Genomic DNA, 25,449 nt, shown 5'->3' with positions numbered 1-25,449 from the left:
TGTCAAGCTCAATTGTCTCTGGCTATCATCGGATGACATAAACCAGTGCAGAGAATGAAGGAAGGAAAGAATAAGGAACGGAATGTATAAAGTAGAGGAAACAATAGCAAATCAGGCTGAATGCTCATTTTCAGGTTCATTTGACCTGCTATAATTGTGAAGCTACCACTTTCTTTCACGGCTCTAGACTTGGCAGTGGCATACGTTTACTTAAAACCTAGCTTTTACAGCGCAGTTGATTAAATGGAAAATACGACGACAACAACTTGGGCCATGTCTCTCAATAGCTGGAGAGCAGCGTTGAAGGCAGCGCTGATACTGCTTGCAGAAAAAGTTCGTGAACTTCAGGAACGCCAGGAGGCGAATGTTGTCAAAAAAACGAATAAACTTCAAAATTATATCTCGTTTGGCATTGCAATCGGTTGTGTGATATTTACTTTTAAAGAGTTGAGAGCCGTCTGCCAATCCCGTGAGCCATGGAAAAAGGTTAGACTCAGGTTTTATTCTGTTGTTGCGTTCTATGTGACAAGTTTCATCGCTTTCAAGTACTATTATCCATCACTACAAATAGATACTATGGTTGGTTTATTTGAATTTTTAATCCTATCAGCCACCTCGGGAGAGATCACAGAGGAGGAGGAGGAGGAGGATGAACTCAAAGAGAATGCTGAGTTATAATAACCTTGCGCTTGGAATGACTAGAAATGACTTGAAAAGGGTGGATCACCAATCATTTTTTGCTGCAAGTTGTTGATTATTTGCTCCCATTGCTCATGGAGAGTGCGTCTTTTGAATGTTGTCGTCTAGTAATATAAGTTTTTCCTACATACTGCTCGTCATAAGCTGAACCAAATATTGCAAACTTGTCAAATTATTGTAACACGAGCTACAACGTGAAATCCAAAACATGTTCTCTTTGCCTTATCCTGGATATTTTGGATCGAAAGTCAGCTCATTAACCTGTGCGAGTATGGAAGTCATATAAATAGACTTATAAGCTGGAATTTTTACGGTTCATCCTTCTAGATTATTACTTATCTATCTCTAATAAATGAGAAGTGGTGAAGTTCTCTAGCCAGACTTGATCAGATATATACAGAGAAAAAATGACAGAATAAAAAAAGTTGGCAACCAATTTACTTTGTAATTAAGGCGGCAATTCCTTTTGCTTTTGCATGATCTTCGATCAAGAACCAAATACGAAAGGTGGTCGAAAACCTACTTCTACCTCAACAATTGGTAAATTCTCAGGTCCGCCGAACAATGAGAATCCTATTACGTAAGAAGAGTAATATGGCTGCAAATAAAACACTGGTCGCATTTGTGCTTTGTCTTCTTCTTGTCCACGATTGCAAAAAATGCCTAGATCAAGAGCTAGAAGAGCAAGAAGAGTAGTGACTCCAGAAGAAGCAGTGGAGGTGTTTACACCAGCATGGCAAGAATTGAATACACCAGCATGGCAAGAATTGAATACACCACCAATGGAAGAAATGTCCATGATTAGTCCGACCCAAACTCGGGCCAATCGGGTAGGCTGGAGAAGAATTGGTAATTTAATAGTGGAAGTGTCTATTGTATCCCTTCAAGCATGCCAGCAGCTATTACCTGATTTCATCGAGCAAGAGTTAGAAATTACGGAGGGATGGTGGTACGCTGCTGCAACGACTGCTCTCGCGTATACAGTATATGTGGGCCGTTACTTTATCCTTTCGATTTGGCGTCGGGAGCCAATTGAAAATATTGTGCAAAACGGTTTTGCTCTTCTTACGTGCCTTTTGGCATTATGGTTTGGTTACAGTGGCTACAGCGACTCACAGAGTTTAACTGTGTATCGCATGGTCATTCTCTGTCAAATGACACTTGCTACTTTTGTGTCATGAATAATTATAGGTCTAACGATCGATAAACACAAGCTAAATGCTTTCATTAGCTTGTGGGTCGATAGTCCTCGTATATATAAAAATGTATGCCTGTCATACGTACCATTGGTCTCAAACATAACAAATTTTGCAAGTACCTTGACATAATGAAATTGCAAGCTTGTCACTCTAAACTCATTTACATTGTGAAAGCGTGCAACAAGTTCTTTACCTTGTAACTTAAAAATCTTGGATCGAGAACCAGTTTATTCTTTAAGATGCTACTATCGAAAGTCAAAAGAATTGACCAGAAACTGAACATTTAATTCAACGGTAAGTCCCTTTCAGGCTATTACTTATCGATTTCTAATAGAGTAGTAAGTTAGCTAAGTTAATCAGAAAAGCAAGCAGCCGAAAGAGAAACAAAAACCAAAAAGCAGCTTTGCAACTAGTTTAACTTACAATTATAGTGTCAGCTTGGCCCAACTTATGGGATAAAGTCTCGCATTAGTTTTTCTGCTAGCCACTTAGCTATTTATGCGGTGTTTGGATGTTACCCCACGCTAAGATTTTGCACGATTGTGACCCATTTTTTTTGGTCACAGCTGGCGGATACCACTTACAGTTCAAATGTGCATCCTTCTCTCATCTACAGAGCATCCTGAGTATCCATTTGTGCTACTCTCCAACCGTGACGAGTACTATCAGCGACCCACAGAACCGGCTAATCTAAGATCTTATGATGCCTTCGATATAGTTTTGCCGCTCGATCGGCGATCGAGAGCCAAATACAAACTACAATGTGACTGTTCATTACTGCAGTAGTTCTACTTTTTATTTCGGTAAATTTTCATTATTTTCGGCGAACTCTGCCTATGACGGAAGAAGAGTAAGAAAAAGGAACAGGAAGAAAAGGAGAAAGTTGTGACTAGAATGAAGGAAACGGAAAGTATAAGGATCTAATTGCGTATAAAGGCTGGTGAAGTAAGCTGGACGCTGCGAGAGTCATATTTAGGTACTTGGACTTGCGGAAGCTACGACTTTCTTTCACAACTCTAGATTTGGCAGATTATTTGTCGTATAAGTCTACTTAAAACCTAGCTTTATCGCAGCGTACCTTTGATAATTCTTGATCACAAATGGAGAAACAATTGACTACAGAAACTAGGACCGAAATTCTGAAAGCTGATAACCTCATGATACTGATTTTGAGTTTGATTTTCAGTTTTTTCGTGTTTCTTTCAATCCATGTACTTGTTGTTCATATAGAGATTCCTGACGTTTTTGTTTGGCTCTTTCTTGCAGGTTTTCTTGTGATGTGTACAGCATTTTCTTTGTATATCTTAATCGCTTCCATTCGATATAAGAGACCATTAGAAGACATTTTTAAATTCTTATTCATGTTTCTTATGAACGTTGGGTTTTGTCGTTTGGTTTACATTGGCTACTGCGAATTAGAGTAATACAAGTACAAAGATTTCTACATTATCGGCGATCAGGAGCCAAATACGAATGGAAAAAAGCAGTAAATGTGCCTCAACTCGGTAACTTCCAAATCTGCTGATAATGGTGGGAATCCTGCCTATTACAGAAGAGGAAGGAAGAGAAAGATAAAGGTACAGAAAGTATAAGGAAAATGTTGAGGAAGGGAAGGTATAAGGATTTAATTGGGTATAAAGATTGCAGAAGTAGGCTGGACGCTGCAATAATAATTTTGAGGTGCATTTGACCTGCTATAAGAAGTACGACTTTTTTGCGACTCTAGATTTGGCAGATTATTTATCGTATACGTCTACTTGAAACCTCTATCGCAGCGTTCCTTTGATGGTTTCTTGATCAAGAATGGAGAAACAATGGACTACAGAAACTAGGGCCGAAAAACTAAATAGGCATAGGCTTAAGATAAGGGAAGATTTATTTTTGCTTTTTTTCATACTTTATTCAAGCTCGTTCATAATGGTATCTTTCGTCTTCCCTGACTCAAAAAAGGACATTGCTATAAAGATTCCTAACTATCTGGGTTGGTGCTGGTTCCTTTTAGCACTTGGCATTGGGGGGGGTATACAGCATCGCGGATAGAACCCTTAATCCATTCCATTCGATATAAAAAGCCAGCAACAAAGATTATACTGGACTTATTTATTCTTATTATAGGCGTTGGGTCATGTTGTATGGTCTACTATTACTACCGCCAAGCAGAGTAATACAAAGATTCTTCGCTATACAGTATTTATCAGTTATATTAGCGGCTGGTTAGTGGAATTGAATATGTTCAACTTGGTAACTCTTCATTGTATTTCCCTACCTACTGTTCGTCTACAGAACAGTACTTTCTTGTAGCTTGACATGATAAATGCAAGCTTGTCAAATCATCGTACTCAACTACAATGTGAAATGCAAGACATGTTCTTGCTGCCGTATCCTGGAAAACGATCGAAAATCAGTTTTTATCTTGATCTACCCGTATGAAAGTTATATAAATACACTTATAACGGGACAATCATTTTAACCGCACCCTTTAGATAAGAGGTTATAATCCGCATCCAGTTTTCGCAACCATTTTTGGGCGCGCATACGAATTTGATAACTTTTTGGCCCTATATATCGAATACAAGCACATATCTATGTTCAATTGATAGCTTGTTTCTTGAAAATAAACCTAATTGATACGCTGACCTACTTACCAGGGACGGAACGATCAAGCAACCGCTCAGATATAACGTAATGTTCCCTGCTTAAGGTACCTCTCCGCTTCACGACATTGATGACTTTCCTTGAACTTCTGTGATCTTCGGCGTACACTCATTTGTTGCCATTATTGCTGCTACATTGCTCTCGACTTGTTGTCCTCATATTTGGGTCGCTTTTAGGAAAATTGATTATTCACCGTGCGGCGCGGAGGTAAGAATGTGACGTGACCTGCGCAAATCTCAGGGGATTAATGCAGGGAATGCAGCTATGCGGCGCTAGAGTGTGGGGGACGCACTGAGGTTGCAATGGGTAAAAGCGACACCGCTTCCTCGTCAGTTGTCTGTCAGTTCGTATGGCATAATCATATTTGTGGCAGTTGGCCTTTATTATTAGCACTTTCTAGTTTTCGTATATGAATGCTTTTTAGGTTGCAGTCTTGGCTACGGCACTGCGGGGAAGTTGCATTGACACTTCGGTGCATTGATAGCCTCTCCGAACTATAAATAACAACTCTGAAGTTAATTGGCCCAAATGTCAGAACTGTTTTCAGAAAAATCTTCGGAAGGCGATACGAATCACCAACCTGAAATTGCCAAATTGGTGCCTGCTCTCGATCCAGACCTCGATAATCACTCCATCTCCGAATTCACTTCGCATTCTCAACCATGGTGGAAAGTAAAGCATCTTTGGTTCCTCAACTTCTGTATTTTTGTGGTGACTCTCTCGTCAACCAATAATGGTTACGACGGAAGTATGTTGAACGGGTTTCAGTCGTTACAAACTTGGGAAACAAAAATGGGACATCCTACCGGACACATCTTGGGAGCTTTAGCAAATGGTCAAGTTTTCGGTGGAATAATCGGTATCTTTATAGCACCAGCTTTGACTGATAAAATGGGCCGTTGGTGGGCAATTGTAATTGGTCAAATTGTATCGGTTGTGGGTGCAATGTTACAAGGTGCATCCACAAATTATGCCTTCTTTTTGGTTTCAAGAATCATATTGGGAATAGGAACCCTCATTGCTGCGGTTGCTTCACCAACATTAATATCTGAAATCGCTTATCCAACCCATCGCCAAGTCGTTACTACCTGGTACAACACCAATTGGTACTTGGGTGCGGTGATAGCTGCATGGGTAACTTATGGTACAAGAAATATCAAATCTTCCACTTCATGGAGATTGCCTAGCTACCTTCAAGCGGCCATGCCAGCATTGCAAATCAGTCTCTTTTTGATGGTGCCGGAGTCTCCAAGGTTTTTGGTTAGCAAAGGTAAAATTGCCAAGGCAGAACAGGTTTTGGTGAAATACCATACTGGAGGGTCCACTGATGAACGAGCCAAAAATCTTGTCAAATTTGAATTGGGAGAGATTGAAAAAGCCATCAGAATGGAGAAACTTGCTAACAAGACAAAATATACTGATTTTTTCACAAGGAAAAGTTATCGTCGTCGTCTCTTTATTTGCATGTTTCTTCCCGTCTTGATGCAACTTTCAGGAAACGGACTCGTTTCGTTCTATTTGCCCAAGGTTATGGTCACCATAGGCATTACCGATCCCGATCGTCAGCTTCAAATCAATGGTTGCTTGATGATTTATAATCTTGTCGTTGCTATCTTTATCGCTTCGGTAGCAGGCTACTTTCGTCGGCGTACCATGTTCTTGTTCGCTACCATAGGAATGGTGATGACTTTTCTGATTTGGACCATCTTATCAGCAATCAATGAGCAGCGAGATTTTAAAGACAAGTCCTTTGCAAATGGAGTATTGGCTATGATATTTCTCTTTTATGTTGCATTCAATGCCGGAGCAAATGGACTCCCTTTCTTGTACTTGACAGAGGTTTTGCCATATAGTCATCGTGCCAAAGGAATCAATATCGTACAAGGAGTGCTGCAAGTCATTTCAATCTTTAATGGCTTTGTCAATCCGATTGCAATGGATGCCATATCTTGGAGATATTACATCGTATACTGTTGTGTGGATATGGTGGAAGTAATCACTGTGTACTTCATGTTCCCAGAAACCTCAGGTTATACTCTTGAAGAGGTTGCAAAAGTTTTTGGAGATGATGCCGACCATGAAATTGCAATGTTGGCTAGTCCTCACAAACTTTCTGTCGAGCACGTTGAACATACTCTAGCCTAGTTAGTAATGAAATCCTTATGTCATGGCTCCAAGATCCCCAAGAGCATCCTCGAGGTCAGCCTCAAGATCTTCATCACTATCATTTGTTTCTTCCACAGGATGATCGTTGGAAGGTAAACCTTTTTTAGCCAATGTTGGACGCTGTTCAGCCATCTCTTGAGTCGTTGTTTCTGGCTGGGATGCTTCCCAGTTATTTGTGGCTTGGTCAGGATTATCAGGAAAATCAAATTCAGGAAACCCTTCATCTTCCTCGTCTGAATCGTCAGAATGAGCAATATTGCCCAAAGCTCCAAACTCAAGAGTGTCTGCTTGCAACTCACGTTCCTCTTGACGTCTCTTTTTGTCTTCCTCAATAGCAGCAAGTTTCCGTCTCTTTTCCTTTTCACCTTCTTTAACCAGTATAAGCACAGACAGGAAGGCGGCCTCCAACGCATCGTCAAATTTTTTGGCCACTTCTTTAGTAGGTTTCTTTGTGGCATATGGAGAATAAACAGTTTCCGCTTGTATGAAGATATTATCATGACGGCGTTTTCTTTTTTGTTCGAGGTTCTGTGTACGACGCTCTAAGGATGTTATCCGTTTACGAGCATAGGCCATTATGTCGAAAAATTTAGGATTAGAAGTAGAATGAGGAATAGGGGTTTCCTTCTCTCCATTCTCTTGCCCTTCTTTCGTCTCGGGACTTTTAACCTCGCCATTGTGGTTGGTTCCATCGCTATCAGAATCATCACTTCCGTTCCATTCTCCCTTGCGGGTATCTTCATTTTCTTCTTTGCTGATTCTATCCATCTCCACATCTATCTCGTTGTTGTCGACTTTATACTTTTCGTTGTCTTTCATTAACACGTATAGCCACTTTTCTGTCATCCTCGACTCCTCTACAAGCTTGGTTCTTACTGTCTTCAAGTCGCTGATGGTAGGCATATACTCCGGTGTTCGATGATAGGTATAATCTGGGGGAAGCATAGGCATGTGTCCAGGAACGTATTCGGGTCTTGCGTGGTGCTGGGGTACTACTGCTGTGATCTCATACTTTTCATTGGCAATAAATGGATACGATGGGTCTTTTGGTTCGATGGTGAAATCTTGAGATTCGGTGCGTATGGTATTACTCTGCTCGGCAATTTTCCGGGCATATGTATGTTGCTGGGGTGTCATTTTGGCTGTAATCAGCTCATGTAGTCGCAAAACGGCATTGTGATTGATTCCGAGGGTAGAAAAGCAAAGCTGAACATCTGTGAGTGAAGGACGACGTCTTCGTTGAAGTTCGGTAAATTTCTGAAGTGCTACAATGATGTTGTGAAAGTATTCACTTGCGAGTTCGGTTATCTGGTCGAGAAATCCGGGAGTCATGGGCATATTCTGTGCATCAAGCGTTAAAGCTACCGATTTCCGGAGCTGCATTTCCATCGGCTCTTCAACAAGTCCATCGACTTGTGGTTTATCCATGACAATCCTGGTACGACGAGGCCCTGTTCTCGACTCATGTGTAATCTCCACGTCCGAATCAGACCCGTCGTCTCGACCTGATTCCATTTTGATTGAGTCTGCCTCCGAAGTCAGCATAATAATCAAATTCGGAATGTGTTGTATTTCGCTTTGCATTTCGTCACATCCCTACACCTATACATTACATATTTGCAGCATTCAGCTAGTAGTCATAGTGGGTCTTTTCAAGTTATTGCAGTAACAAATACTCAATGGCTCCTTGCACGCTCCCGCCGCTCCGGCGCAATGCTGCTACGTTCTGGTCAAAGTCAAAAAATCCCATATCATTCAATTGCCTGAGTTGCGATTCGTACCGTTCCTCTGGCGGACGATTATCGGTTTCTTGTGGAGCAGAGCCAGCGCCCCCTCCAAAGAGGGCCATAGGATCAATTGGTGGCATGCCGTTCGGGAAAAGTGATGCAAAGGGATTGGCTGCAGCTCCAGTGTTGCCTGCACTTGGGGTTTCGGAGCTGGCCGACGACTCTTCGGTGCTACCCACAGTAGGATTGGCTCCTGGGGCAGCAAAAGCGTTTGCTCCAGCACCACCAAGACCGGCATTACGACTCATTTCCATCATGGATCTCATCATTTCTGGGTTGGACATCATTTGTCTGAACATGGGACTCTGCAACATTTGTCTAGCTTGTGGTCCCATAGCACGCAATTGCGGGTTTTGGTTTATCATATAGTCCAACATTTGAGGGTTTGACAACATGGCATTCATGCTTTCTTGAAACATGGGATTCGACATCATTTCTGTGAGTTGCTCGGGATCGGGCATACCTGAATTCATGCCTCCATCTGGTCCAAACATAGATGCCGATGGTAGTTGGGTGTACCCAGCGTATCTGGCTCCCGTTAAGTCTGCGAGTGGGTTGAAAGCACCTTGACCCAGGGCAATGTTGGTAGGAGCTCCGGTAGATGCAGCGGCCGCGGCGCCGGTGTTGGATTCATTGTTCGATGCTGTCGAAGCAGATGCAGCCGGTGCAGATGGTTTTGCTGCACTTTTGACAAGGTGGATCGTGTGTCCGCTTTGTACTTTGTAAGATGAGATCGTTTCACCATCTTTCAACACTTTACCAGAATAAATCAACCGCTGTCTATCAGCAGGTACGTCGGCGACTGCTGCAATTTTCTCTTTGAGTTGAAGCACAGTGGCGTCGCCAGCGATGCTTACTTCGTGCTTGGCGTCTCCCGACGATTTGATGGTGATTGTTATGTCTGACATCGTGGAAGAAGTGGGTAAATGGAGGCGTATGAATCGGTGCGATATAACCGGTGTGTGGGTTTTTTACAACTGGAACGTTCTCGAAGTGGTGTTTGGTTGAATTATTATACACTATGAAAGCGGCTGCGGTAAAATTAATGTCTTGGGAAATGCTACTTTGCAACTTCGACTCTCGAACCACAATCGAGGCAGCTGTATCCCTCCTCGCCGTCTTCAAAAACACTCTTTCCTTTACCAAGCATAAGTGACCATTCTCCCTTGGCTGGAATTTTTTTGCAGCCTTGGTTGAGACATCTTGCCGATGTCTTTTTGTATCTTAAACCACACGAATTACACAATTGGCCCTCTCTGATCGACCATGAAGGTCTCCAGCATGGTGACTGGTCGGATCCACACGAAATACATACTCTAATTTGAGATGCTTTAGGTGGAGATTTAAGAAGATCAGACCTCGATTTCGACTTCATCGATGGTGGAGTTATTGGAATAAACTTGGCAGCTTGTGGGCTATGTGCTGGGGTTGTGGGCAGACGACGGATCTCTGGGTCGGAAGGATGTCTTGAGTATGGAATTGAAGGCTGATACGAAGAAAATGAACCTGTAGCAGGAAGTTGCATAGTTGAAGAAGTGGGTGTTGGAAGCGACGCCAAGGCTCCATTATAATGGTGGTGGTCATGGTAGTGGGGGCGGTGTTGGTGGTGATGGTTTGCTCTTTCGTAATGGTGTGTATCGTGATTCTTTTGGCGGCTGTAGGGAAAGCTTCCATGGTAAATATGCTGGTGCTGTGAAGTTGCAGGTACAAGTGGGGGTTGTTGAGGAAGTTGCAGCTGGTTTGTCAGTGTCTGGTTCAGTGTCTGGTTGCGGGAAAGCGAGATGAGCGAGTGAGCAAGCTCCAAGTACTCGGGATACTTTTCTATGTCTCGCTTGTACGTTTGGTTCAAGTATGTGTAATTGGACTCGTAGGGAAAGTTGATCTTGCGTTCTTGATACACATTGTTGGCGGGTGGATTGGTGATCTTGGAACTCAAACGGGAATCGAACAGTGGTTTGGATGCGGCATGGTGATTGAGATATGAGTATCGACTCAAGTCGTTCTTGGATTTTTGAATTGAATCCAAGAGCCCATACTTCCAGTGCTCGTCATGAGGCTTGTAAGTGTCAAAGTAGTCTAAAGAAATGGTGGGAGTGATGGGTGGAACAGAAACTTTGGTGGGAATATTGAGTGAAGCAATACCGGGAAGTTTGGTTCTGTTACATTCCTGGACTGGTTTCTTGCGTTCAGGGAACAATCGCTTATTAGGCGACAACGAGCGGGATCTCATAGTCTTTGCAGATGATTTCAACAGAAGCGTTGCTGGTGGAGTAGTTGGAGCTGTCCGGCTGCGTTTGATCTGCGGCTCATTATCGGAACAACTGGTGGATTTCAGCATATCACTGTGTGATCTCTTTTTAACATACGGCAGAGATAAACCTGGAACCGCCAACGACGACCGGAATTGTGTCATTAATTCACTATAAGACCGAGAACGCATATGGCCCGGTTCAAATGAGTTCACCAGCGGGTCTAACATTCTGCTGTGCACTATGCTCATGGTACGATCTATTATGCTGAAGTTTAGCAATTAGGTTTGTCTGGGTCTGGCAACTCAATTGGGCCAGAATTTAATGGTTGGAATTGCTTGTTTGCAGTTTCGGAGACGGACGGATTAAAACCTATCCGGAGAAACTAATTGACAGATACCTGCACAAATGTGTCAAGTTGGCTGCAAGATTGACGTTATTAAATAGGTAGCAGTGACAACACACTGATAAGTTTGATGTTGCAAAAGTGTTGCAAGAATTAATGCAATATTGGTAGACGGGTCAGGCTATATATGTGCGACCTGCGATCCGATATTCCATACATCGTTCTGATCCAGCTCCTTCCGCATTGGGACAGAATCCAGCCGCTTTTGGTAGACATCGCGCGTTTAGCCAGCCCTACCATATCGCATCGGGAAATAATGGCGGATCGATGCTGGCAGTACCGAAAACGAATTGCCAGGGACCTTGATCCATTAAGGAACAAGGGGAACTATACGCCAGCGTCATGGTTATTTTAAACTTTGCCAGCATAGATAGAGGACAATACTAATTGCGCCCACACACCGCAACTTCTATTATCTGCTGCACCGATTGCGAAAATGTCGCACACGGCAGAAGAATCTACAATCGTTGAAAATCTCTCACATTATAAAATACTCATTGTCTAGTTTCCATGCTTCTCTTCAACCTTGCGGTCGGCAGCATTGGCACCCATTCCTCCAGCAATTCCGGAAGCAATGTGGCCAGCACCTCCCAAATGCAATTTATCGGCAACCTTGTTACCTCCCATGGATCCAGCAACTCCAATGGCAATGTTTTTAGCGGTTTCTGCAGCGTCTCCTGGCATGTTCGATACTGAATGTGGAGGAATTTCAAACTCTTATATACTCGTTAAGATTGCTGCGAAGGTCAGGTGCATGACATCTGCTTATGTCAGCGGCAGTGCCCCCGTTTCACCCCCGGATTAAGTCGTGCAACAACCTGCTGCTTCCAAACTGCACCCCACACCCATTTAGAATCAGTACCACATCTTTACCACCAAGAATGTCGGTCACCAATACCCAAATGAACAATATTGTTCTCGAATACTTTGTTCAGGAGGGCTACCAGCGTGCTGCTGAGACATTTGCAAAGGAAAATGGTATTGATTTAGTCGTTTCTCAACTTGGTTATCATCAAACAGGCCTTCAATTTGGCAATTATAATGGTGATGAGTTCGCTGATAAAGTTCAAGAGTATCTCCAGAAGCGTATTTCAGACGGACCTCGAGGCAGCGTTGATGAAACCGAGTTGGTTCAACCCCCTTTTAAAATTCGCAAAGGATATGCTACGATAAGACAACGAAAAAAGATTAAAAATTCAATTCTTGAAGGCAATATAACTGGTGCTATCCAGGAGATTATTGACCACTTCCCCACCGTGCTTGACTCCAACAATTTATTGCACTTCAAGCTTCTCAAACTCAACCTCATTGAGATGATTCGCAGTCATAAACTCAACCCTCATATTACACCAGATCAAGAACGAGAGTTTTTGGATAAAGTGCTCCTGTTTGTTCGTGAAAACCTTATAAACAAAGTTGCTAACTCTGGTAGTTTACTCAAAGAACTCGAAGTGACGATGAGTCTTCTCTGTTTCGATTTCCCCGTCGATGGACTCGAAACACTTCCAAATGAACTCCGCAGTCTTTTGGATATATCCTTACGAAAGGACTGCTGGAAGCTCGTTAACCTGGTGATATTAAACTTGGGCACCAGCGATCTAGAATCAAGATTGACTACACTCTCAACTTATCCACAATTTGACTTTTCCAATTACAAGTCCGTCATTCTGCAATCGATGCCACGTGGTAATGGTGTTGACCTTAGTCTGCATTATCTGATCAATTACGACTATAGCGTGCCTCGTTCTGAAAACCAATGCATAAGTAGCGGAGACAAGACTCCCAATGACGAAGCAGACGAATCGAGAGAAGAAGTGGTTATTCCTCCTGTTCTCGAATCGCGACTCGAACGGTTAGCACGGTTTTGTGTGGTGACAAAGCAACAACTCGACTGGTAGGGTGAAAGAGGACATAACTGGAAGAAGAGAATCGAGAAGCTAATGAGCTACTTTAATGATAGAGCTCAATATTAATCATGTCGCCATACGAAATCCCACATTCTTATTGATACCATTGCCGACTCTTACTCTCCATTGCCATCAATAGATACTTTTCCTTGGTTCTATATGCTATTCTACCAATATTATACAATCAATTACATTCCCCGTCTCAATGTAGGTCTTGCTGAGATATTGTTTGTCCTTATCGTGGCCAACTTCGTTGTTTTGGTTATCAAATACCATGACTTCGAGTTTCTTGTTCTTATAATCACGATACAAGTCGGATTGCGAAACAACTGTGAGAATCTTATCGCGAAGGTGACTGATGGTAGATCCATATTCCGGCTCATCGTTCATTTCAAAGTCCTCGGGGCTGAATTCAAAGTGATACTTGACAAATTGTTCGAATTCAAACACTTCACTGCCAATCTGATTACTAGTGGTCCAACTAAGAACATTGTATCGATTCTGTTTGAGACGATAGTATTCCCTTATACGATCTATCTTGTCCTTTGAAGCCAAATTTATCCTTACGTAGACATGAGCACAATGTATGGGGATTTCTGTAAATATATCTTTGGCATGGTACTCCCAAAGTCCCAAGTAGATTCCCAGCCAATATAAGGTTTCATAACCTACGAGAATGATAAACGACAAAAGAAATACCTCACTTATAAGTTTGCTGGTTGTCGTTGCAAGGAGATTTTCCGTAAAGCTGGTGGATTGTATGAGACTTGTCAATTCTCGATCGACAAATTCAACAGCATTAACGAGGGCCAGCATGGTGGTCTAATCCTCAGCCGCGATCGTTTCCGAGCTCTGTCCGAACTGTCGCACATCCATACACCGGATCATAATGGCATTGGCTGCAAGAAGATCATAGAAATGCCATATGATACCTTATAGTAAAGTGGCAAATATAACGTTACCTTTCTTTAGAGAAGCCTGCTCTTTAACTTTTTGAGTAAGGAATGTGGAGGATATTCTAGTTGAATGTGGACACTTCCTATCACAACTTTCTAGCCTTATCTCTTCTCCGCAAGTGAAATAGCGGGGCGGTGAAATCAGAGTCAAACTTCAGTTTCAGCTCTGTAACAAAAAAGAGAGCATCTCAAATTTTCAATCAGTTTAATTATTCCTACTGATGGAAGACAATCATCCTTTAGAGAAATTATAAGGCTTGTTAATGTCTACCTTTTATGCTAGAATCTCTTTGAATGTTGCCTATCGCTCGGCTCCCGTCATGCAGAGCATGTAACCCCTGAGAGCGAGCGGCTCATGCACTGCACCTGCCTTGACATAACGTTATGAGCTGCAAATTTCATTTACACTCCAGCCAGGTACCTACACAAGGCTGATTATTTTCTTGAGCATCAATTCAGCTGGTCAAAAACATATATTGAAAACGAAACAAAGTGCTAGTTTTTTTCTAAGACGAAAGGCCAATTTTACAATGGTACGACGTTGGAATCACTAGTGTACACCACTGGAGCCGCTGATATGGTTCTCTCATCAAGATCAAATACCGCATAAACTGATCTCAAAAAGTTATCACCAAGAATATTTATAATCTCATCTGTTGGATGCTCGATAATATAGACCCAGCATTGTTTGCCGTCATATCGGGTAATCAATTGGTTATAAGGAACGGAAATCTTTAAATCGTATCCAAAATCGAACACCAAATCATCACCCTCACAAGGTCCATGGTAACCTCCTCCAGGTTGTTTCGTCCAGCCATACTTTTCTGCCAATGGCTGGTAAATTTGTGGTTGCAACCAGGTGAATGTGGAGCCGGTATCAAACATGGAATTGATTTGATTTCCAGAAACCGTAAAGTTTCCGGAACTAATGCTTTCAAGAGCAACGGCCAAGCGAAAGTCGTGGGTAATGGGCAATGTTTTCAACTCACCTTCGTACTTGCTGGTATCTTTACCGCCGAAAATGATGGTTCCCAGAGGCGATTCAGCACTATCCAAATATAAAGAATATGCGTTTTTGTCAAGGTATCCTTGATTTTTCAACGATTGTGGAAAGTTTGGGTATTCCGGATAATATTCACCGTTGTCAAACCCAAGACCCAAATAACCATATCCTATGTCGGTGTTGTTTGCACCTACGAATTGAAAATCTTTGAGCGACACTTGAGGATTCTGGGTCAATGAGACGGTATCAGTGTAAAAATCGCCATACGCATGGCCCTCTCCGTACAAAAGAGTAACGTTATTGTACAATAGGTGAGACGAGGTAGAACCTTGAGGATCATACCTAGCTTCTTCCGCACATTCACAAGTTGCACCCGCAAGTGGAACGAACAAATTGGAGGATCCCGTATCAATCTGGAATGTAAATGTTTCTTGATTCGATCCAATATCTAGCTGAAGCAAGTACAGAATGTCATCTCTTGCAAGGGTGAGAGGAATAACTTCACGCTTGGTTTGTTCTGCCCCTTCTGAAACGATATCGCTGGAAAGCGGTAGAGGTGGAGATTTTTCCACACGGAAATCAACCAGAATAACTTTTGATGTACTCCGTTTCTCGGGCACAACTGCTGCAAAAGTAGTGGTTACTGAAAGGGCAGCAACAAGAGCCTTGAACACCATTGATTGTAACAGCATTCTGTGATAATTCAGCAAACATGTCCCTTATTTATACCCCGAGAAATCCGTTCCATAAGCGGAGAGATAGGAGGTTGCAATCAAGTATTAACGACCCAACTTAAGCGAGCTGCATGTGCCCGCATTATTTTTTAAATAGCTGTACCTGTCAAACATTTCCGGATATTTTTAATGTCAACAAAAATGGGTAAGATAAGCATTTTCTCTTCATAAAAAGAAGAGGTAACAACTGTTAGTGGTACCATATGCCACGGATCTCAACATTGTAATCCACATCGCATCATTTGATAGTTCAAGTCTCCATTCACACTTGATTCGCCTATGCGGCTGAAGCCGCTGCAATGCAGCAATACGACCTCCACCACCTTGCATGCGTTTCACATCGATACACCAAACCAATTCCGAGGTGGTTGCAAAAGTCGGAAATAGTAACCGCGCTATAAAAGGTTGCTCTACGCGGCCACTTGCTGGGTTATGAAACCGGTAAACACTTTTACTATCAGAAAATGTTCAAAACTCGAACTGGGGGGTTCATGGCGACATTTCCCTCAGAGATCTAGTCTCACCCTTCATATAGTAGTTGAACGTGATGGAGGAGGTGTTGTGATGATATATTGGAAAGGTGATGCTTTAATGAAATTGTATTGGAATAAAAGATCCTGTCTCTCGTTCAACGCGAGCTATCCTTCTCTTGCGGTGAAGCAAGTTCTGGCTCGAGGAAATGTGAATCAGCGAATTCAAGTTGATTTTAGACACATAGCTGAGTTTGAGAAATGCTGTGATGCTATCAAGAGATTGGATTTGCCATTAAAATTCCTGGAACGTCAATCTGCACCCGAGGGAGCGTCCCAGGGCCCAAGTCAGGCTGTTGATATTCTCGATTCGCAAATGTGGCCACTATTCAGTTGTCTGCAGCCTCGTGGACAAGATATTCACAGCGAATTCAACGATTATACTCAGTCTAATAATACCTCAAATTTCAGCCAGGGCTTGACATTTGCTTCTACTCAAAATACTTCGGTTCCTGATACAAGCACAACTATTCATGATAAAGGTACCGCGGTTTATGGCGATATCCTCGAACCGGCTTATGACCCAAGTTCAGTGAATGAATTTTTGCCAGTAAATAATGTCCACTTTGACCTATCGATGTCTGACTCGGAATTTAAGGCTGAGCTTTTGAAAAAACTAAAGCAAAAGCCCTTTCTCCAGCTACTCAAAAAGGTGGAAGCCACAATGATTGACGATCAAGAGCACTAAAGTTATGTCTATTAATGTTATCTATAAATCTTGACCCAGTTCTTGATAGTGAGTCCGTCACTAAGTTGCATTTCTTCTGACATGAGAGTGTATCCTCCAGCTTTAGGACCAATATGAAACATTACAAGCCAGTAAAAAAATGGAATCAGGAGACATATAATGGCTACTAGCGCATAAGATGGCCACTGCTCCAACCCTTTAGGGTTCGGACTTTTCGATGTGAAAGGGGTAATGAGAAGGTAGCCAGCAACCAAGACGATAAGAAGCGCTCCGATACGAGTGGAACGAATTGGCGCTCTGACATCCGGATACCTGTGTCTCAAGATGAAAACACCTATGGCTGCCATGGCGATGAATAGTTGCTGGGGATATTGTTCCAACGCTACCACATAGTTGTATACATCTCCCTTTGGTGACAATGCAATGACCAGAGTACTGAGCACACAGCTCAAAAGCAACGATCGAAAAGGTGAACCAAATGGCCAGTTGGATGCAAAAAAGCGAGATAAGGGCAAATATCCCTCCCTGAATACTTCCTGGTTGACTCTTGATATGGTATAGAGAACAACAAATACGTTTCCTCCTGCACTCATTGCTATTGAAAATGTTAATAGTCTTCGACCAACATTGACTCCAAACAACTTTTCGAAAAGAAGTGAACCTGCTAACCGTCCCGTGGAAACGAGCTCGTTTTCTGGGATGACTACCAAGTATGCAAGGTTGGTCCACAAGTAAGTAATGGAGACGATGATTAAGGAAGCAGGGCCTGCTATTTTAAAGGTACGAACAGGATCTTTAATCTCGTTAGAAACGGTGTGGACTGTATTCCATCCGGAAAATGCAAAAGTGGCCCTAATTACCGCTGAGGAAAACGATGAGGCTGTAAAAGTGCCGGGAACTTTAAAAAAGGTGTCCCAATGAAGATTTGAATCAATGTGGGAAATTGATGAGGGAACAAAAACAGCATAAACTCCCGTTATGATCATTGCCGCAAGAAGGCCCAACTTTAATGCCCCCAATATGTTCTGTACTCTTATACCATGGCTCACGCTGATGCCATGGATGGTGGTAGCGAGGAATAAAAATAAGAGCCCAGAGAGCCGAATCAGAAAGTCTGTTGGATTTATGCCAACTGAATAACAAAAGTATTCCCCAAACACCAAAATATTCAGGATGGTGACTCCGAACATCACAGAGAACATCAGAAACACAACGCTGACCATCATTTTAGGTCGATTATAGATGAACTCTAGAAACGGTTTGGTGCCTCCACTTCGAGGGACCAATGATCCCAATTCCAAGTACACATACAAGCCGGCAAAAGAAAGCAATGCTGCTACTATCCACGCCATAAAGAACCAAAACGGTGATCTTCCCGAATCCTGGAATATTCCACTGGATGTTGCAAAAATACCAGATCCAACCATCCTGGCAACAAAAAGTACGATGGTTGAAAATAATCCTAGATGACGACCTTGAGGAACGTCTTCCAAGTCCTGAAGAAACAAGACATCCTCATTGGGAAGAATGGGAGACTTGGGTGCCTCTGACGGAATTATAACATCGTCTACGAGAGGTTCGCTTGGGAGCCGATCATACATCTACCCGCGACCTTTATCAGCAAGTGTTGAAATTGACTTGATAAGCCTTACGTAAGAGAGCCACACAAGCCACACAATCAAATGCATTACATTTGACATCTATATCGCATATATATTATTTTTGAGATTTGTTCTTTTTGGCAACAAAAGACTCCTTTGCAAGCTGTGTGAGCACGTCAAGTTCACCACTATTTTCACACATACTGTAGAACAATGAGCTCTTATCTGCAATCAACACATAAGGATCGTCATATTCGACAACCTTTCCAGCGTCCATGACCAAGATACGATCGTAATCGATAATAGACCGTAATCTGTGAGCGATAGTTAAGATCGTGGAGTTGCCGAACTCTTCACGAATGGTGTTTTGAATCATGGCGTCGGATTTGTAGTCAATAGAAGCTGTAGCCTCGTCCAAGAGAATCACCTTTGGGCTCTTCAACAAACTTCTAGCCAAACACATAAGCTGGCGTTGACCTTGCGATAAGTTTCCTCCTCCTTCACTGACTTGTGAATCGAGGTTCAAAAACTTGTTTGCATTTTCACCTTCTTGCAAAGCTTTGGCAGCATCAAGATCGTTCAACTCTTCACGAGAGATCAAGTTCACACGGCGTAAAGCTTCGTAGATCTCAGCATCGCTGTACTGTTCAAATAAGTCCAAGTTTGACCGGATTGTTCCTGTGAACAATGTTGGGTCTTGAGGAATGATTGTTATAGCTTGTCTCAAGTCACGTAATCCAATTTTACTGATATCGACACCATCAATTGTGATGGTTCCTGTTTCAGGATCCAAGAAACGGAAGAATGCTGTGATAATTGTAGATTTTCCAGCACCGGTACGACCAACAATACCAACCTTGTTATTCGGTTCAACATCAAATGTGACATTTTTGATCACACGAGGTAATTCCGGAGCATATCTCAAAGACACATCCCGAACAGAAATCTCACCACGTTCAGGCCAGGATTTTCTAGGTTTAGTTTCGGGAATTTCAGCCGGTTCTTCTTGTTCAATCACCAAGTATTCACGCAAACGTTCCACCGAGTTCATGTTCATTTCAACATTGGCATACAACCGCACAATCCATAAGGCATTTTCGGAGAAACTGATAGCATAAGACATGGATAAACCGGCGAGTCCAGCATCAATTTTTCCAACAGAAAGAAGGACAAAAATACCAGATGTGAGCATAACCAAAGATCCAACCAAATCGTTACGGAATGCAAACCATCTGTTGGCTACCCACAAGTAAAAGAATGGTCTGTTGTTGGTATCCACGGCCGCCAAGTTCTCCTTCATATATCTTGTTTCCACTCCGTAAGCTCTGATGGTAGCAACTCCAGTCAACGATTCGGAAAAGTGTTGATGAATAGGAGACTTTGTAATTGACTCGAAACGCTTCAACTCTCTCGATAATGACATGTAGAAGTAGCCAACCAAGTAGTAAAGGATTCCGATGAGGAATGCGAAGAACAAAAAGCCAGGCGTGATTACAGCAATAAGCATCAAGGTGGAGACACATGCGACAACACAACCAAAGACACCCTCTGCACAAGGAGTAAGTTCCTGATCTACAGATTCAATATCTTTGGAGAACCTGTTCATGATACGACCAATAGGTGTTTTGTCAAAGAAGCGTAATTTGGCGTAAAGAATGTTGGTAAGTACCTGTTTAAAGATCATGTTTGCGGCATCGATACCAGCGAAAAACACAACGTAGATTCTGAGACATGCAGTGACGCCGTAAATCAATCCAATGAGTCCATAAATGGCAATGTAGTATACGGCGGTATTTTCTGGATCTCCTCCAGCTTTTGAGATTCCAAGCATGAAAATGTTATTCGCTCCACGAACCACCAGGAAATTACTGACTCCAATAATATCACCAATAGTGCGGCCTGACAATGCATTCACGGTTGAAGCCAAGTAGTTCTCAGCGGAACTTTCACTGTGCAACGACCAGTTCCTCAACCACCAAGACTGAAAGATAAATGTGCCCTGTGAAATAACGAACATAAGGAGAATTCTAAACCATGTGAAGAAGCCACCCAAAGTTCCCATGAACCATTTGTAGACTTTAAAGTCCACAACACCTTCTGCCTTGGTTTCTTCTTCAGTCAACTTACCGTCGTGTGGTGCCACTCCTTCTGTCTCTTCTCCGGCGATTGCCTTTAATTTGGCCTCAATTGCATTCGCCTTGGCATTCATGTCAGCATTCTTGTCTTCCAAACCTTTGAGGTCTGTACTGGATTGATTTCTTGAATTCATAATAGAAGACTTCACCAATTCATCTTCTCCCAAATGTCCACTGTCTAACAAATCCAGAGGAGTTCCTTGCTTTTCAATTCGTCCATTGTTCATCACAACAATCCAATCGGCCTTTTGAACAGTTAAGGCAACATTGTGCGACACTAAGATACATGTTCTGTTGTTCATCAATGGCCCAGAAATACAGTTTTCGTATATCCACAAAGCGGTATGGGAGTCAACAGCAGACAAACAGTCATCCAAAAGAACGTGTTTCGAGTTGGAGTATAAAGCTCTTGCTAAGGACACTCTTTGCTTTTGTCCCCCAGATAACGTAATTCCCTTTTCACCGATTTCTGTGGAATCTCCAGCAGCAAGGATTTCAAGATCACGCTTCAATCCACAAGCTTCAATGACTTTAGTATATCTCTCTTGGTTAAAAGGCGCAGAAAACAAAATATTGTTACGAATGGTGTCGTTAAGCAACCAAGGTGACTGAGAGCAGTATGCAACCGAATCAGTCAACCCAGTATTTGGGTCAATTACAAGCTCGTGACGAGGAATAAAGCCAGGTAAAAACACTTCACCTCTAGTCAAGTGCATTTCTCCGAGTAAAGCCAACAAAAGCGAGGTCTTTCCTGATCCAGTAGGACCAATAATAACGTTCAACTTTCCAATCTGGAAATCGATGGAAATATCACGAAGCTTAAAGTCATTTTCCGAGTTTGGATTCCAAGAGAACGATGCACCCTTGAATCCAGCAACTGGATCATCTGGCAATTTTGGTGCTTTGAGTTGTTCATACTTGTTCGTTTTCTGGCTCATTCAAAAAAAGTCATCCACTCTGTCAAAGAGATGCCTTGGATTTGCATGACAAAAAGAAGTCCATATCCAGACAATTGATCTAATGGGTGATCTCAAGAGCGTGAATAAACGAAAAGGGAAAGTGAAAGCAATTGGCGCAGTCAAAAGTATTTACCCTGAAATGATTGTGAAAATATAGAATGAGAAACAAGGTCACAAGAGTGGGGGTCATGAACCACACAAATCCACCAGCAACCACACACCACACTTCTATGTTTCAATTTCTTCAACTCACTCATATTCGTGAATGTCCATAATGGATTCGAAAAACTTGTTTTCCCAAGCAAAGAATTTGACAATACGAATACTTTGGAAGGTTTCATTCATCTTCTGGATTCTCTTATCAGTCACAGCCAACATACGTTTTTGCAATTCACCCAAGTACAGGGCAATTTTGTAGTTCACAGGAAGCAAGCAAATGATTGACAAAGAACCAATCAAAGCACTGTAACCCAAAAGGGTATACAAGAAAAACACACAAATAAAAATCAGCAACAAGGCACTCACGAAGAAGTGAAGGTAGCCACAAATTTCAGAAACTTTAAAGGCATCAATAGCCATAAGATTGATGATAGCACCTAATTCGGCAGTTTTTTCACTAGGTTCTTCACCTTCCTTGTCTTTCTTCTTTTCCTTCTTGTCGGCTTTTTGGTCCTTTTCCTCTTCAGTATCGTCTGCTACGGTAATTCTTCTTCTAAGAGCTTTAGCGTAAACTTCACCAATAATGATAGCTCTCATTCTAACACACACTCTTCTTCCCATGAACAAAGAACAGCCTGAGCAAAATGAGTCAAAAATCTTGACGATAGGCATGAGAAGAACAAATCCCCAAGCAACGCTGACTGGGTAAGCCGAAGGGTCTTGAACGTATTCTAAAAGCTTTTTCAACAAAAGAGAAGGACCAAAAATCAAGATAGATTCACAAATGGCGAAAAAACCTTGAAATGCAAACAAATACTTGAAATGAGCGAACAACCGCCATGAGAAACTGGCAGTGGATTTCATCGCCTCGAAAGACTTCAAAACTGGTAAAGCGTAATCGTCGTCGCTCAATCCCCAAATATCACTCTTTTCGACTCCTCCATTCTTGTAAGCACCCCAAACCATCTTATCGAGCCAAGAGTAGGTGATAAAACTAAGAACACTGGTAACTCTTTCGGGTGATGGAGCAGAACCATCAGCTGGGTAGAAAAGTCTTGCTGGTTTGTCACCAGTTGTAGAAGTAAGATTAAGGAAAAGAAGCAACGTCGAAGCAATGAAATGGCCCACATAGAACCACTTGGACTCTTCGCTCTTGACATGTCCGAGCAATGCCGATCTAAAAGTGATCACCGCAGGTAAAAAGTTGAAAGCATAAAGGAAAGTAGAATGGCGCCACAAACCTGGTAATTTGATGTTAACCTGATTAAGATTGATAGTACGAATCAACACAAGGACGAATAAATAGCCCCACAATGCCAAGTGAACGATAGGAATAGCTGGTTGTTTCCATTCTTTGCTAAGAGAGGGAAGGAAAAACACAGCAATGGCATAGGCGAGCTCAAAGGCCACGAGAACGAATTCCAAGCACACCCGCAATCGCTCAAAGGTGCTCTTTTTAATTACCTGAAAATGTCCTCGGGGTTTATCATCGGGGCCGGTATCGGAGAGTCGTACGAGGTCAAAGTGTCGACTTTTCACAGAGTCTTCTGTTGCCCCGGTCTCGTTCTGGGTGTTGTTGGATGCCAATAATGGTCTAGTCTCGTCATCAAGTCGAATGGAGCCCTTTTTCTTTGTCAAGGAAGCCACTATACGCCAAAGTAATATAACGACAGAAGCTCCACCAACCACGATAGGGTACCAGTACTCGAGAACTTGGTGTCTAAAGCAGACGGTAACATCGTCGTAGACCCACAAGGGACACAGCATTGTTTTCAAGGAAGAATAGATGACGTAGAAAATACGTAAAAATTAGTTGTGTTAATGAAGGGTAGTTTTTTTTCAGCAAGATGTAGCTTCTAGCAGGATATAGCTTCTAGCAAGTTCTAATTTGAATATATGATAATTAGCACTCTATCCCCTTTTTCTGGAGCTAACTGTGTACTAGTACGACCGTTGTGGAAAAGGGATAAATGAAAAATGAATGAAATTCGCTCTCAGGAGTTTCGTAGCGCGCGCCGCTTCTGCACGGCATATCCGCGATGAGGTGATAAGAGTCATAGTGGGGAAGGTTATTTTTAGAGGAAGAAAGGAAAATGTATCAGAATGAGTAATACCATCAGGTTTTGGTTTTAGTGTTCCAAAGACTCAATGGCTAGACAATTGGCCAGAATTCTTTATCTTATGGTTGCAACTATAGTGCCGTGCTTCGAATGGAGATTAGACTATGCAGTATCGAACGGCGACGATAACCTGGTGAAGCAGAAAGTGTTAAAGCGGAGAGAATAGGAAAGAGAGATTAATAGTGGCATCTACTTCTGATAGCGATGGGAAAGGTGTGAAAGGTGTGAAAAGTGTGAAAAGTGTGGAAGTTGACTACTGATGGTTGACTACAACTTGTAACTTTTGTGCTATTCTACACGCTATGTACACGGTAGTTATGCTGAGGCAGGCACCTCAGAGGCAGCAGCTTTGTCTCCGGTTTCCTTGACTTCGTTGGTACTTTCTTCTACTGCGCCGTTAGCTTCTCTTTCAGCAGCCTTTTCCTTGGTGTCAATGGCAACCTCCACGATGATGGCCCTGCCCTCAATTTCGTGGCCGTTGAACTTGCTAATAGCCTCTTGTTGTACCTCGTGATTGGGGAACTTGATGAACGCAATACCCTTGTTAAAGATGGTTGCCTTCTTGCCATCCTTTCTGTTTCGGTAAGGAACCCTACGAAGAGGTACATGCACCCATTTGGGCTTCAATTCCTTGAAATGGCTGATGAGGGCACGTTGACGGACTTGGTAGTGTAAGTTGGTGATGAAGACGGTATCTGGGGACGGCGTTCCTTCTGGAGCCTTCGGAGCACTGCCTGGGGTGGTAGCTGCAGTTTCTGGGGTGTTGGCAGCAGCAGAATCCGAGGTATTAGGCTCAGAGGCTGCTTCGGTATCCGCCACAACCTTTTTCTTTGGTTTTCTGGTTTTCTTCTTCCTTGGTGCTGGTGATGATCCGGTGGCGCTGGCATTAATTGACTTGTCATCATGGACTCCCTTGTCGCCATTGGCAGCCAAAGCAGAGGTTTCGCCGGCCGCTGCGGTGGTTTCTACCGACAGGTCACCATTTGCCACTGCGGCGGCTTGCTTGGCAGCTTTTTCCTTTTGACGAGCAGCTTTTTTGGCTTTATACTCCTCGGTTTTCTTCAACTTTTCCTCCTCTGTAGGTGGCGGAACCGCTTTTTTCACAAATATCTTGCGGCTCTTAAACTGCTTGTCATTGAACTCCTCTACCGCTTTATCCGCTGCCTCCTTGGATTCAAACAGGACAAATGCAAATCCAAGTCGACGCGTGATTTCCTTTTTGCCACGCATTAAGGTCTTGGAAGGAATTTCGATACTCTTGACACCAGAGTTGGCGAAGAATTCACGTAATTCTTCCTCAGTGGCATTGTAGTCGACGTTACCAATGTAGATTCTATCTTCAATTACGGACATGATGTGTGTTAATGGTGACAAATTTTCGAGAAGTCGCGGAGTGATAGTGGCAGCGCCTGCACGCGGTTTGCAACCCGTTGGTGCAGGAGCAGCAAGCCCAAGCACTGAACAAACTAACCACTAAATTAAGAATTGATTTATCC

The 25,449-nt window shown here is 42.7% G+C and overlaps 13 protein-coding genes across 13 annotated transcripts; 4 read left to right on the top strand and 9 right to left on the bottom strand. All coding sequences in view use genetic code 12, as the record gives it.

The window, feature by feature from the left end:
• Window positions 1-1,358: 1,358 nt before the first annotated feature.
• On the top strand, window positions 1,359-1,880 carry PGUG_02225 (uncharacterized protein; the record flags this gene model as incomplete). The annotated part of the gene is made up of 1 exon (XM_001486504.1): window positions 1,359-1,880. One exon carries the CDS (start codon window positions 1,359-1,361, stop codon window positions 1,878-1,880), a length of 522 nt encoding a protein of 173 aa, XP_001486554.1.
• A 3,201-nt stretch (window positions 1,881-5,081) lies between these two features.
• PGUG_02224 (uncharacterized protein) lies at window positions 5,082-6,698 on the top strand (the record flags this gene model as incomplete). Its single annotated transcript, XM_001486503.1, has 1 exon — window positions 5,082-6,698. The coding sequence occupies one exon, from the start codon at window positions 5,082-5,084 to the stop codon at window positions 6,696-6,698; it is 1,617 nt and encodes a 538-aa protein (XP_001486553.2).
• Window positions 6,699-6,713: 15 nt separating this feature from the next.
• Window positions 6,714-8,303, bottom strand: PGUG_02223 (uncharacterized protein; the record flags this gene model as incomplete). The annotated part of the gene is made up of 1 exon (XM_001486502.1): window positions 6,714-8,303. The coding sequence occupies one exon, from the start codon at window positions 8,301-8,303 to the stop codon at window positions 6,714-6,716; it is 1,590 nt and encodes a 529-aa protein (XP_001486552.2).
• A 73-nt stretch (window positions 8,304-8,376) lies between these two features.
• On the bottom strand, window positions 8,377-9,414 carry PGUG_02222 (ubiquitin domain-containing protein DSK2; the record flags this gene model as incomplete). The annotated part of the gene is made up of 1 exon (XM_001486501.1): window positions 8,377-9,414. One exon carries the CDS (start codon window positions 9,412-9,414, stop codon window positions 8,377-8,379), a length of 1,038 nt encoding a protein of 345 aa, XP_001486551.2.
• Window positions 9,415-9,566: 152 nt separating this feature from the next.
• Window positions 9,567-11,006, bottom strand: ASH1 (DNA-binding transcription repressor; the record flags this gene model as incomplete). Its single annotated transcript, XM_001486500.1, has 1 exon — window positions 9,567-11,006. One exon carries the CDS (start codon window positions 11,004-11,006, stop codon window positions 9,567-9,569), a length of 1,440 nt encoding a protein of 479 aa, XP_001486550.2.
• Window positions 11,007-11,928: 922 nt separating this feature from the next.
• PGUG_02220 (glucose-induced degradation complex subunit) lies at window positions 11,929-13,059 on the top strand (the record flags this gene model as incomplete). The annotated part of the gene is made up of 1 exon (XM_001486499.1): window positions 11,929-13,059. The coding sequence occupies one exon, from the start codon at window positions 11,929-11,931 to the stop codon at window positions 13,057-13,059; it is 1,131 nt and encodes a 376-aa protein (XP_001486549.2).
• A 171-nt stretch (window positions 13,060-13,230) lies between these two features.
• On the bottom strand, window positions 13,231-13,884 carry PGUG_02219 (uncharacterized protein; the record flags this gene model as incomplete). Its single annotated transcript, XM_001486498.1, has 1 exon — window positions 13,231-13,884. The coding sequence occupies one exon, from the start codon at window positions 13,882-13,884 to the stop codon at window positions 13,231-13,233; it is 654 nt and encodes a 217-aa protein (XP_001486548.2).
• Window positions 13,885-14,549: 665 nt separating this feature from the next.
• Window positions 14,550-15,719, bottom strand: SAP3 (aspartyl protease SAP3; the record flags this gene model as incomplete). Its single annotated transcript, XM_001486497.1, has 1 exon — window positions 14,550-15,719. The coding sequence occupies one exon, from the start codon at window positions 15,717-15,719 to the stop codon at window positions 14,550-14,552; it is 1,170 nt and encodes a 389-aa protein (XP_001486547.2).
• Window positions 15,720-16,193: 474 nt separating this feature from the next.
• PGUG_02217 (uncharacterized protein) lies at window positions 16,194-16,979 on the top strand (the record flags this gene model as incomplete). The annotated part of the gene is made up of 1 exon (XM_001486496.1): window positions 16,194-16,979. The coding sequence occupies one exon, from the start codon at window positions 16,194-16,196 to the stop codon at window positions 16,977-16,979; it is 786 nt and encodes a 261-aa protein (XP_001486546.2).
• A 17-nt stretch (window positions 16,980-16,996) lies between these two features.
• PGUG_02216 (uncharacterized protein) lies at window positions 16,997-18,580 on the bottom strand (the record flags this gene model as incomplete). The annotated part of the gene is made up of 1 exon (XM_001486495.1): window positions 16,997-18,580. The coding sequence occupies one exon, from the start codon at window positions 18,578-18,580 to the stop codon at window positions 16,997-16,999; it is 1,584 nt and encodes a 527-aa protein (XP_001486545.2).
• A 115-nt stretch (window positions 18,581-18,695) lies between these two features.
• Window positions 18,696-21,653, bottom strand: PGUG_02215 (uncharacterized protein; the record flags this gene model as incomplete). The annotated part of the gene is made up of 1 exon (XM_001486494.1): window positions 18,696-21,653. The coding sequence occupies one exon, from the start codon at window positions 21,651-21,653 to the stop codon at window positions 18,696-18,698; it is 2,958 nt and encodes a 985-aa protein (XP_001486544.2).
• Window positions 21,654-21,923: 270 nt separating this feature from the next.
• PGUG_02214 (uncharacterized protein) lies at window positions 21,924-23,600 on the bottom strand (the record flags this gene model as incomplete). Its single annotated transcript, XM_001486493.1, has 1 exon — window positions 21,924-23,600. The coding sequence occupies one exon, from the start codon at window positions 23,598-23,600 to the stop codon at window positions 21,924-21,926; it is 1,677 nt and encodes a 558-aa protein (XP_001486543.2).
• Window positions 23,601-24,268: 668 nt separating this feature from the next.
• SBP1 (Sbp1p) lies at window positions 24,269-25,306 on the bottom strand (the record flags this gene model as incomplete). Its single annotated transcript, XM_001486492.1, has 1 exon — window positions 24,269-25,306. One exon carries the CDS (start codon window positions 25,304-25,306, stop codon window positions 24,269-24,271), a length of 1,038 nt encoding a protein of 345 aa, XP_001486542.2.
• Between the last annotated feature and the right edge of the window lie 143 nt (window positions 25,307-25,449).

This window comes from Meyerozyma guilliermondii, genomic scaffold (genome assembly GCF_000149425.1).
Source record: "Meyerozyma guilliermondii ATCC 6260 scaffold_2 genomic scaffold, whole genome shotgun sequence".
Lineage (NCBI taxonomy): Eukaryota > Fungi > Ascomycota > Pichiomycetes > Serinales > Debaryomycetaceae > Meyerozyma > Meyerozyma guilliermondii.
Note: the sequence above shows the minus strand (reverse complement) of the source record. Positions and strands in the feature narration are given on the sequence as shown.